The 18,990-nt window shown below is 41.4% G+C and overlaps 1 protein-coding gene across 2 annotated transcripts in view; it reads left to right on the top strand.

Annotated features, from left to right (window-relative positions):
* Nucleotides 1-18,990, top strand: part of POLQ (DNA polymerase theta) — a 135,633-nt gene that overhangs the window by 47,661 nt on the left and 68,982 nt on the right. For both annotated transcript variants that reach the window (XM_073309856.2, XM_073309867.2), the window contains 2 exons: nt 6,257-6,450; nt 6,806-6,930. In XM_073309856.2, the coding sequence (XP_073165957.2) occupies nt 6,257-6,450; nt 6,806-6,930 (319 nt within the window). The remainder of the gene's footprint in view (nt 1-6,256; nt 6,451-6,805; nt 6,931-18,990) is intronic.

Raw genomic sequence — 18,990 nt, 5'->3', positions numbered from 1 at the left:
GCTATGATGTTGCAGCAGTCTTGTTTGCTGTCTTTAGATTTCCAAAGCTATAAAATAATGCCTTTTTGCCAGTGGGATGGGACTGAGTCTGTTCTTCAGATGATATTGAACAGCATCTGCAGCCACAAATGAATCGCTTGTCCTACGCTTTTCAATGGTTCTGCAGGAATTCCACAAATTCCTGCTGTCTTATTTTCCTTAAGCTTTATTAGAGTACTTTGGACTTTGTTGATAGTTAATTTGCCAGGATCATTTTGTGTGGAATAGGTCATCTTGGCAGTGGCCTTAATATCAGGATCCAAAGAAATTGGGGGTGCATTTAGGAGGTGGATGAAATGTTCACTTCAGCATGCCATACACTCTGCTTCTGCCTTGATTAGCTGACCAGAACTGGAGTAGACTGTACCGGCTGAATGACCTTTCTCGTCAGTGAGCTCACGGAAGTGTTTATACAAGGAGGTGCAGCCTCCTATTAGAAGTTTTATTAAGTACAGTGGCTTTGGCTTCCATAAAAGCTTTCAGAGTAACAGCCGTGTTAGTCTGTATTCGCAAAAAGAAAAGGAGTACCTGTGGCACCTTAGACTAACCAATTTATTTGAGCATAAGCTTTCGTGAGGTACAGCTCACTTCATCGGATGCATACTGTGGAAATTGCAGAAGACATTATATACACAGAGACCATGAAACAATACCTCCTCCCACCCCACTCTCCTGCTGGTAATAGCTTATCTAAAGTGATCACTCTCCTTACAATGTGTATGATAATCAAGTTGGGCCATCATACACATTGTAAGGAGAGTGATCACTTTAGATAAGCTATTACCAGCAGGAGAGTGGGGTGGGAGGAGATATTGTTTCATGGTCTCTGTGTATATAATGTCTTCTGCAGTTTCCACAGTATGCATCCGATGAAGTGAGCTGTAGCTCACGAAAGCTTATGCTCAAATAAATTGGTTAGTCTCTAAGGTGCCACAAGTACTCCTTTTCTTTTTATAAAAACTTTGTGATCAGCATGTATTGCTTTATTATGAGTGCTATTTAGCTTTATGATATATGACCATATGACCTCTCAAATGAACTGTGCAATGCTCTTTAGTGACGGGTAAGGTATTGAGGAAGATCCAGGGTTTCTTGGCTTTTTTTTTATTGTTGGGACCAATGACAGTCATAGCATCATCAATTATCTAGGATTTAAAGTCCATCCTAATGGATTTAGTATCAGTACAGTCTGACTGGTCCTCAGATCTTTTTGAGATGTTAACTGTGTAGCATTTTCAAATGCTATTGAGTTTTAGGTTAGATTATTCAAAGTTACACTTTTTAGTCTGGTTTCAGAGTAGCTGTGTTAGTCTGTATCCGCAAAAAGAACAGGAGTACTTGTGGCACTTTAGGGACTAACACATTTATTTGAGCATAAGCTTTTGTGGGCTACAGCCCACTTCATCGGATGCATAGAATGGAACATATAGTAAGAGGATATATACACCCATACCAAGAACGTGAAAAGGTGGAAGTAGCCATACCAACTGTAAGAGGCTATTTAATTAAGATGAGCTATTATCAGCAGGAGGAAAAAAACTTTTGTAGTGATGATCAAGATGGCCTAGTTTGCATATTAATTCAAGCTCAGCAGTTTCTCACTGGAGTCTGTTTTTGAAGCTTTTCTGTTGCAAAATTGCCACCTTTAAGTCTGTTACTGAATGACCAGAGAGGTTGAAGTGTTCTCCTACTGGTTTTTGAATGTTATGATTCCTGATGTCAGATTTGTGTCCATTTATTCTTTTGCGTAGACACTGTCCGGTTTGGTTAATGTACATGGCAGAGGGGCATTGCTGACACATGACGGCTGATCCGAAGCAAACACATTAGTGGCTATCATAGCCGTTGGGTTGGGTGGGGGATTGCTAATCCCATCTGTTGTAGGCCTGGGTCTTGCAGAAAGATGAAAGAATCTAGGGTGGGCTTCACCTGCTCCAAGCAGGTTGGAGCCACCCTGTCTGGTGTGTTTAGTGCAATATGTTGGGCTGCCTACTGGCAGTATGGTTGAGACAATTGGAATACCACACCTGAAGCTGCTCTTATGAACTCCTTTCTCACCAATTAAATTTGAAATTGACAACCTATGTTAAGGCTTAAAGATATTATAACCTTTTAAAATCATTTAAATTTAAATACAAAAACATTACTAAAAGAATACGTGTTTGCTGCTGAAGTTTTAAAGAAAGTCAAACCACCTTGGACTAGAGTTTGTTGAAGTGCTAAACCAGCTTTTGACAGCAGCAGTCTCTACTCAAACTACTTACAAAACTACTCAAGATAGTTAAGTCCCAGGCAGACTGCGAAGAGCTACAAAAGGATCTTATTAAACTGGGTGACGGGGCAACAAAATGGCAGATGAAATTTCAATTTAAATTTGATAAATGCAGAGTAATGCACATTGAAAAACATCATCCCAACTATACATATACAATGATGGGGTCTAAATTAGCTGTTACCACTCAAGAAAGAGATCTTGGAGTCATTGTGGATAGTTCTCTGAAATCATCCATTCAATGTGCAGCAGCAGTCAAAAAAGAGATCAGAATGTTGGGAATCATCAAGAAATGGAAAGATAATAAGACAGAAAATATCATTGCCTCTATATGAATCCATGGTACATCCACATCTTGAATACTGCGTACAGATGTGGTTGACTATGTCAATAAAGATATATTGGAACTGGAAAAAGTTCAGAAAAGGGCAACAAAAATTATTAGGGGCATAGACCGGCTTCCGTATGAGGAGAGATTAATAAGACTGGAACTTTTCAGCTTGGAAAAGAGGTGACTAAGGGGGATATGATAGAGGTCTATAAAATCATGAGTGGTATAGAGAAAGTAAATAAGTGTTTACTCCTTCTCATAATACAAGAACAAGGGGCCACCAAATGAAATTAATAGGTAGCAGGTTTAAAACAAACACAAGAAAGTAATTTTTCACGCAAACGCACAGTCAACCTGTGAAACTCCTTGCCAGAGGGTGTTGTGAAGGCCAATATTATAATGGGATTCAAAAGGGAGCTAGATAGGTTCATCAATGGCGTCCCTAGCCTGTGTTTGCCAGAAGCTGGGATTTGGTGACACGGCATGGATCACTTGATAACCTGTCTGTTCATTCCCTTTGGGACACCTGCCATTGGCCTCTCTCACAGGAAAGGATACTGGGCTAGATGGACCTTTGGTCTGACCCAGTATGGCCGTTCTTATGTTCTTCTGCATGTGCAGAGAATATTTTCTTCATTTTGGTTCATTCAACTAGTTCAGTTCTACAACTAGTTCATTCAAAGTTAAGAAACCATTTGGGAGTTGAAAAAGAATGAAAGTTTCTTTTCCTCTTCCCATTTATGAATAAAAACAAGGTAGGATAGGATGAAGTCTACTACTTCTAAAATCTTGGACATAGTGACCAAAACAATTAGTTTTGTTTATTAGCTACAGATAATACTACTTTTGTTTAATAAATCAGTTGTAAATGCAAAATATATTTTGATTAAACTTTTTGATAAACTTTTTTCTTGTGTATCCAGCACATTTAAGATGTTTTTATTGAATAAAAAAATTGTTTGTGCATCTTTAATTGATACAAAAATTACAAGTAAAAAAATTAATAATCCTTTAGTGAAAAAATACATCATTCATCATTTTGTTACATAATAAAAATGTAAAAATTACAAATCTGAATAAATGTATGTTAAGCTATATAATTGCTTAAATAAATGTGTATAGATATAGTATATCCTCCTAGTTAGCAAAATGAAGCACCTAATTTAGTGCAAAGGTTATATTCAGTGGCAAAATCAGTGTTTTAATGGCTCAACCAATGAAACGCAACCTTTCTTTAAGAAAGTAATTAAAAACTACAAATACAAAACATGATTAAAATCAATTATTTAAATCAAGGTTTTCTGCTTGCTGATTTAAATCAATCCACCCTGATTAAGTTGGGAAACTATTCTGATTCTGCAGCATGTATTATGAAGCAGCTGCCGCTCCATAGTTGATGCTCAATTGGTTTTATACATTATAAACCCAATTTGGAATCCGTTTTCCTCAAACCCATAGAAAAGTCTCATCTGTCTCAAAATTTGAATTTTTTCTCTGGAACAGAGGTAGAAATTTTCTAAAATATTTGAAGTGAATTGGACAAAGGTTTTCTGAATTTTACATCCCCCTGAGGCGCTTAGGCTCATCAAGCTGTACCTCAGACATCAGACTAATGGGGTCCTATCACCTTTCTGAGCCTAGGGAAGCTTGTTGGGGGCCAATCCCAACCACCCTATAATCTTTAAGAAGTTTTTGGTCCCTGATGAGCCTGTTTGGCACATTTGGGGTGGAGGAGCCTACTACAACTATGAGAGGGGAGCCCTGAGGAGTCTGCTAAACCTGTTGTGGGGTGTGGTCTCCAACAAGACAACAACGATCTGTGTGTGCATATTCAAGAAGCCCCTAAAAGCCAATTAAAATTCCTGGAGAGGGAGTCATGAGCCTGTAAAGATTAACAAGAGAGTGATTAGGTGTCCTGATGAGCCTCGTAAGATTCATGGGCAAGAGGGCCTTAAAGGAATGGTGTCCAAAATCTGATACTGTTCTCTCTCCCCATTAAATGTGCATCTTTGTACATGCTGTCCTAATAAAGACAAAACACAGCCCCTGAAACAGAATTTCAACAGTTTGGAAATCCCTGCTGGGGACCTCTGTGACCCATGCAAAACAAAGCTGGGATGATGTGATTGTTGGGATCATAAACAGTGAGGAATGCATGCTTTTGCCTTCTCTCAACTCCACGCCCCTGCTTGTTCTGTCATTGACCAGCTGCTGACCAAAACTGAATGATTTTGGAGGGTGTGCTAGTGTCCCATACGTGCCTGCAAACTGCCCAGATCAGGAAGATTTATATTTTGTTTCTACTTTCAGTAAGCAAAGCAGAGCTGCTTTGTATAGTATGCAGCAATGTACGCATTTCCTGCTGACATCTATTAAAAAGTAGAAAATGAAAGAATGAATTCTGTGTGTGTTCCAAGGCAGGACATGTTAATGTAATGTATTTTCTCTCTGGAGTTTTCAAGCACAGCAGTTTGTCTAGTGTATTTAGTTTGAAATAGTGCTCTTGAACAAAATGTTCTTGAGTTTCTTTCCCATTAACCTTGCCTAAAACATTATTTGTAAACTGTTCATTTCCAAAGCAAGACTGGGGATGGTTTTTGCCGGGAGTTGCTCTCCAAATGTATCCTGCGTGTTAGTTTTTCTCTGTCTACTTTAATAATGGTTCTTAACTCCCTTAGGCTTGAATGTTCTGACTGTACAAATCTATGGCTGACCTTTTTTGGAATTTGATAAAAAGGATAAATATTTGTTGGTTAGGAATGGATAAAAAAGGCCTAACTCTCTGGAATGGGATCCTGTCTTCAGCTATTCTTACCCTTGCCAACATTAAAAGGGAGATGGAGGATTTGTAGCTGCACCCTAGACATTTTGCATTTTGTATTCTGTTAAATGTGCCCCAAGTACTGTTAACTAGTTATTTTGAAACAGTCTCTCTCAATATGTTGATGTAAATATTACGACATTCTCTCTCCTGGTATTGAACCAGGCTGACTGAATTTTAACCAGAATTATTTGTTTTGTTTTGGTCCCTTAGTGGTTGAATTTTTGGGGTATTTTTGTTCATATAAATAATAGCACTGAGATTTTTGTGCTGGAGTTTATCATGAAGTAAGAGGAAAAGTGGACTGCAGAACCCTACTCCTCTATATGATCAGATACCATGGTAGTGTCTAGCAAGGCTGCTCTAACTGGATGTCCTGTTTCTTGGTGGAATGTACTGGAAAAATGTCTCACTGACACTGATCTTAATAGACAGGCATATGTTAATCAGTTATTTGAAATAAAAATAGTTATTGTTCAAAAGCCCTTATTTTTAATGGCTTGGATTTAGGGAACAATCTGACAAAGGGTCTGAACTGTGTAATCATGAGAATATACCAACATGTGTCAGAGCTCATTAGTCCAAACATTAAAAACTAGTTTGGAAGAGCTTTTACGTTCTTCAGGGTATGTGGTTATGACTCAGTGCATCTGAGTTGTATGTAGGACAGACACTGTAACCATATGCCCTGGATTACATTATTATTTCTCCTCTTGCAGTGTAGTTCTTTGTCTGTTCTTGTGAAGTAAAGATTTTGCTTTAAAGAATGAGATATTGATTTGTTTTCTTTTAGGTCACTCCTGTGTATGAGGAGTGGACCACTATTGACTGGTATCAGTTTTTCTGCCTGTGGGAGAAGCTGCCTTCATCTATGAAGCGAGTGGCTGAGCTGGTGGGGATTGAAGAAGGCTTCCTGGCTCGCTCTGTAAAGGGCAAAATCATAGCTAAAACAGAGAAACAGCACAGACAAATGGCCATTCATAAAAGGTAATAACAGATGGGCCTAAGTGCCTAAGGGGAGGAGGTTCTAAAGGACAAATGTGTGAGAATCCACAGAGATCCAATTGCTAGGTTCTGTTCTGTGTGAAAGCATTGTCTGGGATTGGCTCTCCTGTTGGCTGAGCTGTTAGTTAATACAATTTGGCTCGGTCCCGAATAAGTTTATCGATACTGGGTAAGAGAATTGTAGCTACAAGAAGCTTGGGTATGTGTTAAGAAAAATGGTCTGAGAAGTTATTTCCTTTGTTTGCCACTTCAGGCCCAAAGTAGCACAGAGCATTTACTACTAGCTTGCCATCAATTACTTTATTTTTTAAAATTTCTCTGTATGCTTTTTGTACAGGTTTTTCACCAGCCTTGTGCTACTGGATTTAATCAGTGAGGTTCCCTTAAAGGATATTACTAAGAAATATAACTGTAGTCGTGGCCAGCTTCAGTCCTTGCAGCAGTCTGCTGCTACCTATGCAGGTGAGTCATAGGGATAGAAAAAATTCTGGAGTCTTGCGTTGCCTAGTTCTAAATATTTGGTCTTTCTAGTTTGTTACTGCAGGAAATGATGGCCCGTCGTCTTCATATACGGCATTTTTGGCTAAAATGTGGCAGTGATACATTTAGCTCATGCACTGTTATAGTGCAATTTGTGCTTGCCATCTGCTTTTTGTTATGGAAAAGCATCCTGCAGAGGCTACACCACTGATTGGAGGATGATAGGATAAATATGGAGAACTACATGTTGGGAAATGTAGTCTCCAAAGGCTGCATCTTAATGGTACACGAATATAATTTGTCCCATTTTATGCAAATTAAGTATAGGTTAATTCTGTGCTCCTGCCAAGCTACCAATTTGGCGCTCTCATGTGGACAAAGTTTGGGTGCAGCTGATACTTAGTTTAGAGATTTCTTAGTTGCAAAATTAACTGACTGAAAAATTGTAATTTTACAGTTGCCAAAAAAGAGAATCCTCCTTGGCACTTACCATAGCTTCTCAAACACTTAAAAAGGGTTCAGAGAGTGATAATTTGCCTGCCAAAATAGGTCTGGCAAATCAAAAGATAACAGGACACAACATGAGTAAGAGAACTTTTCTTTCATCACCAAAGTCCTTGTTAACTCCACACATGAATTTTAAAGAGTGGTCACATCTCCCAACTTTTCAAGGCCCAAATTGTGGGATGCAGTGTGTGACAAAGATCGAAAATGAAGGGCACATACAAGTTATTCAGAAAGGAAAGTTCTTGTTAACTGTAAAATGTTAACTGTCTTCATTCTGTTAGTGTTAATAACGTCTTGTAATATTAGCTTCATGATCCTCTATGCCCAGGGTAAATCATTTTCAGCAATCAGTGAAGGGTTACAAGAACATAGGTAATTTTGGGGCTAAAATAAATGATGTCTCTTGAAATAAGGTATGGTTAAGAGGAATGAGTGCAGCTGTATTCTGAGTGGCTATAAAAATGGAATTCTGTGTCTGTCTTCCAATGATTTCCATATCCACTGTGCTCAGTTTATAGGTAAAAAGGAGTTGATTTTTCCTAGCACTGCTAGCCTTGCAAACTTAGTCTGGCCAGTGAGAGTCAAGCTTGTTTTTCTCCATCTTACCCATTATCATCAATAATATTGTGCAGGCCATATATTCTGTGCAATCTGCCCTTGACTTCCCCAGCCAATTTTTGTAATTTTCATAGTTCAGTGCAGCTGCACCTGGATTTCTCCTCAGTGATTCACTCGAGGACACCCATTCTCAGAGTTCCACCTTCCTACCCGTTGCCTTTTTGCATGGAGACCTACGTCTCTTTCCTGTCTGACCAGGGCATTTCCAGGCCGCACAGTTCCCTGCCTTTGATGTATTGTTCCCCGCTGAGCACACCTACTTGCTTTCTCTTCAGAGACAGTTGACAGTGTGACTGTCCATGGTTATTGGTACCACACAGCTCTTTTATGCAAGCATATTTTCTTATTAGGGTAAAAGAACTACAGAGAAAGCATTAAAAACAATAAAAGAACCTAAATGTATGCTAATAAGCTGACCAGAGATCATCCCAATACTAAGATGGAGCAGTCCTGGCAGGAGTAGTCATTCAACACACCACCCAAGGAGTTTCCTTTGTGGTCACAAGTTCATCACAGCTTCAGCTCGGAAGAAATACTCAGAATTATGTGGCCTCAGTAGGCCAAGTCCTTCCAAACTTCTAAGGACTGGGGCCCTCCATGGTCCAGGGGTCCTGTCCATCTGCTGGATCAGAAAGAAGGCCACAAGACAGCATAGCAGTTTGAACCAGTATATGTGCACCTTTCCAGGTGGGTGACTTTAAAGCGTTGATAACTGGAGGAATTATATTAGCATATATTCCCCTACTCCTAGAAGAAAACGCTTAATGTTAAAAGCTCACTTTGTTTCAAAAGGTCCTTTGAAGATCCTTATAATCCCAAGATAGTATGTAAATATTTGTGTTTTTAATACAATGAACTCCAAAAGTGTTAAACTTACTTCAGTAAGGTGTAATGTAATTCAGTAAAGCTTGTCCAGGACATTACAGAGTAGTGTCAATCTATCAGTCATTTGACTATATTTTTCTATCATTTCTTTTTTGAGCATTCCATTCTAGGGTGCGCATGCACCTCGTGTGCCAGAGTGGAATCTTTTGAATAGCAGTGTCTGTTGGAGCTGCATATGTAAGCACATGTCCCCATACCTCTCATCTGAGGGTATAAAGGCAGGGGGGCTGCAACTGCCCTCAGTTTCCCCTTACTGCCCATGACAGCAAGACAGAACAAATGTCCAGGTCGCTACTCTTTAGTGTTTGCTATATTTTGATAACAGTCATCTACCTACCTTTTTAAAATGTCCCTGTTTCCCCTTAGTTTACCAATTTGGGACCATTTTAAAAAAACTAAACAAAACCACACAACCAACCCCCCCCTACAATTTCACTAGGAGCTTTGCACTACTATGTGCCTCATGGTAGACTCAAAACTTTAAGTCCTGTCCATACTGTGACTGCCTCATTCTGCTTATTGAGGGCCATAACTGCTGCTTGTTTTGCCTTGAAGAGAACTATGTATTGGATCAGTGCTTTGTCTGCTGTTCATTCTCCTCACAGGCACGTGTTTCAAGCTCTATCTTAAGGAGCAGTCAGTGAGTCGTCATCTCACCCTGAGGAGATGGTGCTCCTAAGACTGATCAAGCACTGAAGAAATCTTCTTTGAGTGTCCCCACCAGATGTTCCACTATGCCACTAGTTCCCAAACTGGGGTTCGCAGAATGTTACAGGGGGTTCGCCAGAAAAATGTCACTAATGGCGGCCAGAGGACCCTGGGCATTGGAGGCAGCATGTGGGACCTGGTTGCAGGACCCACCCCAGGGAGATTGGGGCAGGGCAGTTGGGACTGGCAGCCTGAGCCCTTCACCCATCAGCGGGGGAGCCGGCAGCCCGAACCCCAGCGCTCTGCGTGGGGCTGGCAGCCCAAGCCCCAAGGAGACCAGGGCCAGGCAGTTGGGGCGGTCAACGGGGTCCAGCAGCAGGAGCCCCACGGAGGAAATTTAAACTTAAATCCCTGGAAATATTCATTTTTAGAAGGGGGGTCACGAGATTTCACAAGTTAGTGAAAGAGGTTCACAGGCTGTTAAAGTTTGGGAACCACTGCACTATGTCAAGTCCTGTCACTGAGAAAAAACACTGTCAAAGGACTCTGCATGGATGATCCCAGCACCAACAGTTCTGGCACCAACTACCGGTACTGAGGGACAAGGTTGGCTGGAGCACAGACAAAAGCATTGCTCTAGACACTGGTCAGTTTTGTCTCATAAGGAGAGGTTGAAAAAAATGATGTGCCAGAGAGAAGTTCACTAAGCCCTCAGCCATCACAGGGGTTAGCAGCACAGGCTTGGTCACAAGCTCAGCATTAACAAACATACCCAGTACTGACCTCAATGGCAGCATCGATGCAGTCAGCAATGCAAATACTGACGTCAACATTGGCTGCAGAGTCCTCTGCTCATATATGTTCCAGTGCTTCAGTGGAATCTACATCTTTACCAGAGTCTTCCTCGGCACAGAGACCATCATTGCTATTGGCACATGATAGCATCCTGGCACCAAGATCACTTTACACTTTGGCACTGCTCTTTAACAAGATATGCTTTTCATCCCCATCACTGGGCCATATCTTTTTGCCAGCATCAAACTATCTCCCTTTAATATTCAGGAAGAAGATCCTGTGTAATGGACTGAATGCTTCCCCAATTAGAGCCTTGTCACAATCCTGGCATGCATGGTAATGGGCTGGCCAACCCCAGTGAAGCCAGCTGTACCAGTATAAGGTGCCATCCTAGTCCTACTGGGCCTTTTGGGGACCACCTTCCCATGCCTTCAGGAGTCAATCTCTATCCCATCTCTCAAGGAAGTGGAAGAGATCCTATTCCCCATCAGCATTGCTGTCCAGCTTGCCCACACTGGACTGAGACGATGAACATCAGACACTGGACGAAGTGGGATTAGTGGAACAGCAGCATCTTCCTTCGTTTCTTCAGGAATCCTCATTGTTCCCATACAAGGTGAAGGTTATAGCTCCAATACCAGCACCAGATGATTTTAAGACATTCTAGGAACTGCTAGCTAGACTCAGAGGCCCTGGATATTCATACTCCAGTCATTCAAATTCCTTCGCACTGGCCAGATTAGCCCTCCCAATTAACAAGGGGATACTTGACCCTGCAAAGGCATTATGGCAAATGCTGGTCACCATTCCTCCTACCACCAAAAGGATGGAGAAAAAAATATCAAGTGCCACAGAAGGGATCCTAGCACTTCTATGCTTACCCTAGTCAGGATCATTAAAAGCGCCTGTGGTTCAGGAGAACTCCAAATCCACAAAGAGGACCAGAAAAGAAACATCCTCTCCCCGCCACTTATGGAGGAAGACACTTCTCATAGACTCATCAACCACGGATTGGGAAACCCACCCAAACCTCTCGATACAAGGGATCTGGGGTCAAAAGGATATGACTCTTCACATAAATGTATTGAAGCTGTGAGTGATCAGGCTATTCTGCATTCTGATCTCTTACAAAATTCCAGAGTGCAAATTTTGATGGATAACACATCTGCAATATATTACACAAACAAGGAGTTGCCTACTCATCAGTTCTGTGTCAACTTCATGGAATAACCCCAATCAGCCCTCCACCTACAGGGAGTTAGCAACAATCTGACAGATGTCCTAAGCAAACAATCCATCACTAACCACAAGTGGTTGCTATGGAGGTCCATCATAGACCTAATATTCTAACAATGGATAGACTTGTTTGCCTCAATAGACAACAAGAAATGTCCAGCCTTTTTGTTTTGGAGAAGGCATAAGATCAGGCTTGCTGCAAGATGTCTTGTTCACTTGGTGGATCCTAGGAACCCCGTACGCTTTTCCAAGTATTCCCCTGATTCCAGGTGAATCTGTAAAATCATCTGGGACAAAGGCAAAATAGTCCTAATAGCTCCATACTGTTCAAGATAGTTCTGGCTAACAGATCTTCTCTGAATATCATTTAGCTAGTATTGCAGATCCAAGGTCAGATACTTTATCTGGATCTGGAGTCACTGCATCTGACAGCTTGAATGTTGGCTGGTTAATACTGACAGACTGCTCCCTTCAGGTGCGAGAAATCCTCCTACAAAGCAGGAAACCTCTCAAAAGGAAAACTTATTCCTCTAAATGGAAAAGATTCCAATATGGGCAACCTAATGCAGTCTTGACCCAGTGGAGGCTCCCATACCAAAGATCCTGGACTACCTCTAGGATTTAAAACAATTGGGTCTTTCATTCAGCTCCATCAAAGTTAATCTAGCAGCAATTTCATCAGGGGTCTCACCTGTCCAATCCTGTTGAATCTTTTCACATTCTACAATATATAGATTTCTGAAAGGGCTACTCTATGCTAACTCTCCCATCAAGGAACCTTCTGCTATGTAGAATCTCACCATTGTCCGGGGAAGCCTTAGGGAGCTCCCTTTTGAACCACTTGCGGAATCTGCTTATACCACTGTACCCTTGAATCAGTTTTCCTAGTTGCCATAACTTCGGCCAGCAGGGTCAGCGAGCTGCAAACCCTTACCGTTGATATCCCTTAAACAACGTTTCATGAGGACAGGGTGGTGGTGAGACCTCATCCAGAATTTAAACCTAAACTGATCTTGAAGTTTCACTTAAATCATTCCATCAACTTGCCTGTCTTCTTCCCCAGGCTTCATTCTGGGCCAGGAGAAAAACATCTTCACACCTTAAGTGTTTCAAGATCTTCATTGTATTATCTTGACAGAACAAATCCCTTTAGACTATCATTCTGTCTCTTAGTTTGATCCTTCAAAGGCCTAGAAACAACAATCTCCTTCCAGAGGATATGGATCATATATTGCATATTGCTCTGCTACCAGATCCTGATGTACTGCCCCCAAATGTAAAGCTCACTGTACTAAAACACAAGCTACATCTTCCACTTTTAGGAACATTTCAGTATCAGAAATCTGTAAGGCAATCACATGCAGTATGTCAATTACTTTTTTTTAGACACTGTGCCCTCTTTCTAGCTGCAGAGTCAGATGCCAGCTTTGGAAGAGCGGTATTACAATCACTGTTTAAGACAATCAAGACTCCTCAATTCCACCTTCCAGGTGGGGCACTGCTTGTTGGCCAGTGAGGAATCCACTCTGACACACATACATAGGTGCTGAAACTAGGGGTAGGGACAGTGGTTTCCATTATATACAAGGTTTATAGTTTGGTTCAATGGTTCTCAGAACCCCTGCTATAAAAACTGTTCCAGCTCCCCTGCACACATACTTGAAGAAAGGACAGTTACTTGGTGTATAGTAACTGTGGTGTTCAAGATGTTGTCCTTACTGTGGATCCTGTGACCTGCCCTCCTCCATCCCTGCTTTTCTGGAGTGCTTCATATCGGCAAGGGAACTGAGGGATGATTGTGGCTGCCCTGCCTTTAATGCCTTTGGACGAGAGACTCAAAGACATGTACTGCATAGATGTAGCCCCAAACAACACTGCTATTGCAAAGATTCAGTGCTCGTCCACGTGGGTTGCATGCGCACCACAGAGTGGGATCCACATTGACTACAACATATTGAAGAACTACAGTTGCTATAAGTAACCATTTTTTCTGTCCATTGTAACTGTGTGCAAGACCAACAGGGAAATAGTGAAATTTATAGACAAAATACAGTCAAATACAAAATACAAATACAAAAAGTAAACAAAGAAAAAAGTCTCTATTCTCTCAGTTACAGTAACGTTAGGTATTTTGTAACAATAATAGACAAAATGTCAGATTATATAATTTTTTTTAACATTAGCTTTAATCAAATTTTTAAATCTGTTTAATCTGTATTGCAGTAGCACCTAGAGGCCCTAATTTTTAGGTTGAAAACCGGTATCAAGAGGAGCTATCCAGAAGGAGCCAGCTTCATTGATTTGACTCAGACTTCATCCTTTGCTGTAGGCAAGAAAAGAGAGTAGAACTTCTTTTAAAAAGGTCCATAATAAAAATTTCTATTTTAGGGTCTCTTTGAAAGTTGTTCTCTAATAGTAGGGAGAGGTGAGATTTGGAGAGGATGGAACAGTATATATTCTGCTGCAGGTTACAGAGTCAGAATGAACTCTTGGATTGTTATGTTGTAGAGGGGCAGGCTTCTTTCCTTACAGACACTTGAAGTTTTGATATTTTTTTCAGGTTTTGGTACTTTTGTTCATTTGCACCATGAACAAAAGAAACTTGGTCTAATGCATAGCTTTTGTTGCAACATTTAAGGAAAACATGAGTTTTTAATTCTCTTTAACAATGGTTCTCAAACTTCTTCTTTTGCATACCACTTGAAAATTGCTGAGGGTCTCAGCAGACCTCATAATGATAAATGTTGTTTGTACTGATAGCTAACTATTGTAAAGCACTTTGGTTAAAAGCACTATATTAAAAAAATACCCCTTAATTAATGTTTTTTTGTTTTACAAATAAAAGCACACAACTCCTATTCTAATATCCATAATATTACCTTTCTAATGCAATGGATGTGCCTTCTCTCCCCCACTACAGCAGCCCCTGAGCTGGGGCTGGGAAGGAGGGCGGTCTCTCCCCTGCTGCAGCAGCCACAAAGGTGAGGCTGGGAAAGAGGGCCTTCTTTCCCTGGCAGCCACAGCCCTGGGGAAAGTCACCTCTTTCTCTGGCTGCCGCGGCCCTGCACATTCCAAATTCCCCCCACCCCCTCTTCTCACCCCACTTCACCCTCCCACCTATCCCCTATTCCCCCCAAGGCCGCCACCACCTCACCTTACATGTGTGTCTTCTCCTGGGTCCAGGCACCTAATTAGTGTAGCCACACCTGTGTGGCTCCACTAATTAAGTGGGTGACCCTTCATTTTCTTGTGAGCAGCCACCCAGGCGCGCACCTTAGAGGGAACTATCCACGGACACCTGAATGGAGCTCATGGACCACTTGTGGTCCACGGACCACAGTTTGAGAACCTCTGCTCTTTAACAGTAACTGAATATTTAATGACAGGTTTCAGAGTAACAGCCGTGATAGTCTGTATTCGCAAAAAGAAAAGGAGTACTTGTGGCACCTTAGAGACTAACCAATGTATTTGAGCATAAGCTTTCGTGAGCTACAGCTCACTTCATCGGATGCATACTGTGGAAAGTATAGAAGATCTTTTTATACACACAAAGCATGAAAAAATGGGTGTTTACCACTACAAAAGGTTTTCTCTCCCCCCACCCCACTCTCCTGCTGGTAATAGCTTATCTAAAGTGATCACTCTCCTTACAATGTGTATGATAATCAAGTTGGGGCCATTTCCAGCACAAATCCACGGTTTAACAAGAATGTCGGGGGGGGGGGGGTAGGAAAAAACAAGGGGAAATAGGTTACCTTGTATAATGACTTAGCCACTCCCAGTCTCTATTCAAGCCTAAGTTAATTGTATCCAATTTGCAAATGAATTCCAATTCAACAGTCTCTTGCTGGAGTCTGGATTTGAAGTTTTTTTTCTTGTAATATCGCAACTTTCATGTCTGTGATTGCGTGACCAGAGAGATTGAAGTGTTCTCCGACTGGTTTATGAATGTTATAATTCTTGACATCTGATTTGTGTCCATTTATTCTTTTACGTGGAGACTGTTCAGTTTGACCAATGTACATGGCAGAGGGGCATTGCTGGCACATGATGGCATATATCACATTGGTGGATGTGCAGGTGAACAAGCCTCTGATAGTGTGGCTGATGTTATTAGGCCCTGTGATGGTGTCCCCTGAATAGATACGTGGGCACAGTTGGCAACGGGCTTTGTTGCAAGGATAGGTTCCTGGGTTAGTGGTTCTGTTGTGTGGTATGTGGTTGCTGGTGAGTATTTGCTTCAGATTGGGGGGCTGTCTGTAGGCAAGGACTGGCCTGTCTCCCAAGATTTGTGAGAGTGTTGGGTCATCCTTCAGGATAGGTTGTAGATCCTTAATAATGCGTTGGAGGGGTTTTAGTTGGGGGCTGAAGGTGATGGCTAGTGGCGTTCTGTTATTTTCTTTGTTAGGCCTGTCCTATAGTAGGTGACTTCTGGGAACTCTTCTGGCTCTATCAATCTGTTTCTTCACTTCTGCAGGTGGGTATTGTAGTTGTAAGAATGCTTGATAGAGATCTTGTAGGTGTTTGTCTCTGTCTGAGGGGTTGGAGCAAATGCGGTTGTATCGCAGAGCTTGGCTGTAGACAATGGATCATGTGGTGTGGTCAGGGTGAAAGCTGGAGGCATGTAGGTAGGAATAGCGGTCAGTAGGTTTCCGGCATAGGGTGGTGTTTATGTGACCATCGTTTATTAGCACTATAGTGTCCAGGAAGTGGATCTCTTGTGTGGACTGGACAAGGCTGAGGTTGATGGTGGGATGGAAATTGTTGAAATCATGGTGGAATTCCTCAAGGGCTTCTTTTCCATGGGTCCAGATGATGAAGATGTGATCAATATAGCGCAAGGAGAGTAGAGGTGTTAGGAGACGAGAGCTGAGGAAGCGTTGTTCTAAGTCAGCCATAAAAATGTTGGCATACTGTGGGGCCATATTTAATATCTGGGCAACTCTGTTAATGCAATGTTAAGGTTTCAGAAGTCAGGCTGTGCCAAAGCTAAGGCTGAATATGAACGTGCAACCTTAATTCTTCCCCGAGTGCATGTCCATTATGATAGTTATTAAGTATATGAGAACATGCTAATTTTCATTCATATATATTATTTATTTATTTAGGAAGTATTAACAAATTTACAATCCTTCACATGGAAATATCAGAAACCAAAAAATAATCCATTATAACAGAGAGATTATTCATTAATATAGTCATCAGATCTCTCTATTTAACATATTGCAGAGTGAGCATCATTACAACATGTATGATGTGATTTCTAACGATTTTATTAATTGAGTGAAATCTCTGTATACACTGTGGCAAGGCACCCCTTCTGCCTCGCTGGGCTTAGCGCTCCTTCCTCTGGCAGGGACAGAGCCTGAGGTAAATCAGCCCCCACTCTGGAGCATGTCTATCTTCCCTCTTCGGGGTTTGTTTCTCAGAGCCTTCCAGATAGGCCTTGGAGCAGGCCTGAGGAGTGCTCCTTTGCCAAACAAAGGGAAACAAGTCTATAAGGCACCAAAACAAAAAAGGAATACCATTCCCTGGCCCCCTCCCTGAAGCAGGTGGTGTCCTGTCGCTGGTCCCAGGGTGTCAGTCCTTCCCCTAAACAGGCACTTGGTTTTGGGTGTCTTCGGATGGGGAGAAGCACAGTCTCTCACACTGGAGAAGCCTATCTCCCTGCTGCCTCCAGCCTTGCAGCAGTTTGTCTCTCCCCCCTCTCTCTGTCACCAGGAGAGAGATTTTAACAGGTTTCAGGCAGCCTTTAATTGGACTCAGGTGTTACTAACTGACCTGAAGTAACCCCATCCCAGCTTGTAGGAAAAAGAGCCTTTAGCATTCTAGGGCTAACATACTTGTTTTCCCAGACCCTCCTGCCTGACTTTGTCACAACACATATTTAATGGACCAGGCAGGTCTATCAAATGTTTAAAAAAAAAAAAAATTGGACAGGTGTGCTGGTTTCTGTTACAGGTGAAAGTACTTTGTGTATTGAAAAAATGTTAACCAAATATTGAAGTATTGTTCTCTCTATTTTGCTCAGTTCATAAGTGGTGTGTTTTTCCATAACAGCAACCTCCCATTTTTTTTTTTTGAACCATTTATCTATGGCTGAATTGTTTTTCTTTTTCCAGTGAGAGGGAGCAGCTTCTAGTAGATGAGACATTACTACTTCATTTCCTTTTGTGTGGTTATTTTTCACTAGGAAGCGCCAGGAGGATTACCAACTGTTCATTTGGTAATAAATATCCAACAATTTGTGATATTTGGTCATGGATTGCATCCCAGTATTTTCTATCATGCAACAGACTGAGGTTGCTGGTCCTCTTTTCCAGAGGAAATCCCATTCCTCGAGGATAATTTCCCAGTGTGTCATATATGGACATATTTTGGTTAGGAAAGTTGTCTACAAAGGTTGATATCAATTAGTTATAATTTTTTTGTTTCCTAATTGACCAGACCTCATTTCTTCTATTAAAATTAGCTTTCTATATAAATTAGCTTTTTTAGAAAGCTGAGAAACATAATGCCTAACTTGAAAAAACCATGTGAGACTGGGCTAATTAAAGTTAGTTAAAGTTAGTTTTGATGTCTAAAAGTTAGAAAAGTTGAAGTGAGCTGTAGCTCACGGAAGCTTATGCTCTAATAAATTTGTTAGTCTCTAAGGTGCCACAGGTACTCCTTTTCTTTTTACGGATACAGACTAACACGGCTGCTACTCTGAAACCTTTACTGAATAGCTGGCCAACCAGTTGTATTCCATGGCTCTCCTAGTGTTTAAAGCTCTTAAGTTCATGATTTGGGTTAAGATCTGGATTATTTGCAATGGGTATCATTGGTGAGGGAAAATATTTTTTACCTCTAGTTCTATCCCAAACCCATAAAGTAGCCTTTGCCTAAAGGATGTGTGGAATTTCCTGGAGGGCGAGATATTTTTTTATCAATTCATGGTAGCTTAGCATCGTTTCCTTTGCCACAATTTTCTTGTTCAATAAAAACCCAGCTGATTGGCTTGAGGATACTCTACATAGGACCCTACCAAATTCACAGTCATTTTGGTCAATTTCACAGTCATGGGATTTTTAAAATAGTAAATTTCATGATTTCAGCTATTTAAATCTGAAATGTCATGGTGTTGTAATTGTAGGGGTCCTGACCCAAAAAAGAGTTGTGGGGGGGGGGTCACAAGGTTATTGTAGGAGAGGTTGTTGTACTGCTATCCTTGCTTCTGTGCTGCTGCTGGCGCTGCCTTCAGAGCTGGGCAGCTGGAGAGTGGCGGCTGCTTGCCAGGAGCCCGGCTCTGAGGGCAAAGCCACTGCCAGCAGCAGCGCAGAAGTAAGGATGTCATGGTATGATACTGCCACC

The sequence above is a fragment of the Lepidochelys kempii genome, chromosome 1 (genome assembly GCF_965140285.1).
Source record: "Lepidochelys kempii isolate rLepKem1 chromosome 1, rLepKem1.hap1, whole genome shotgun sequence".
Taxonomy (NCBI): domain Eukaryota; kingdom Metazoa; phylum Chordata; order Testudines; family Cheloniidae; genus Lepidochelys; species Lepidochelys kempii.
This window is presented reverse-complemented; position numbering and strand designations above follow the sequence as displayed.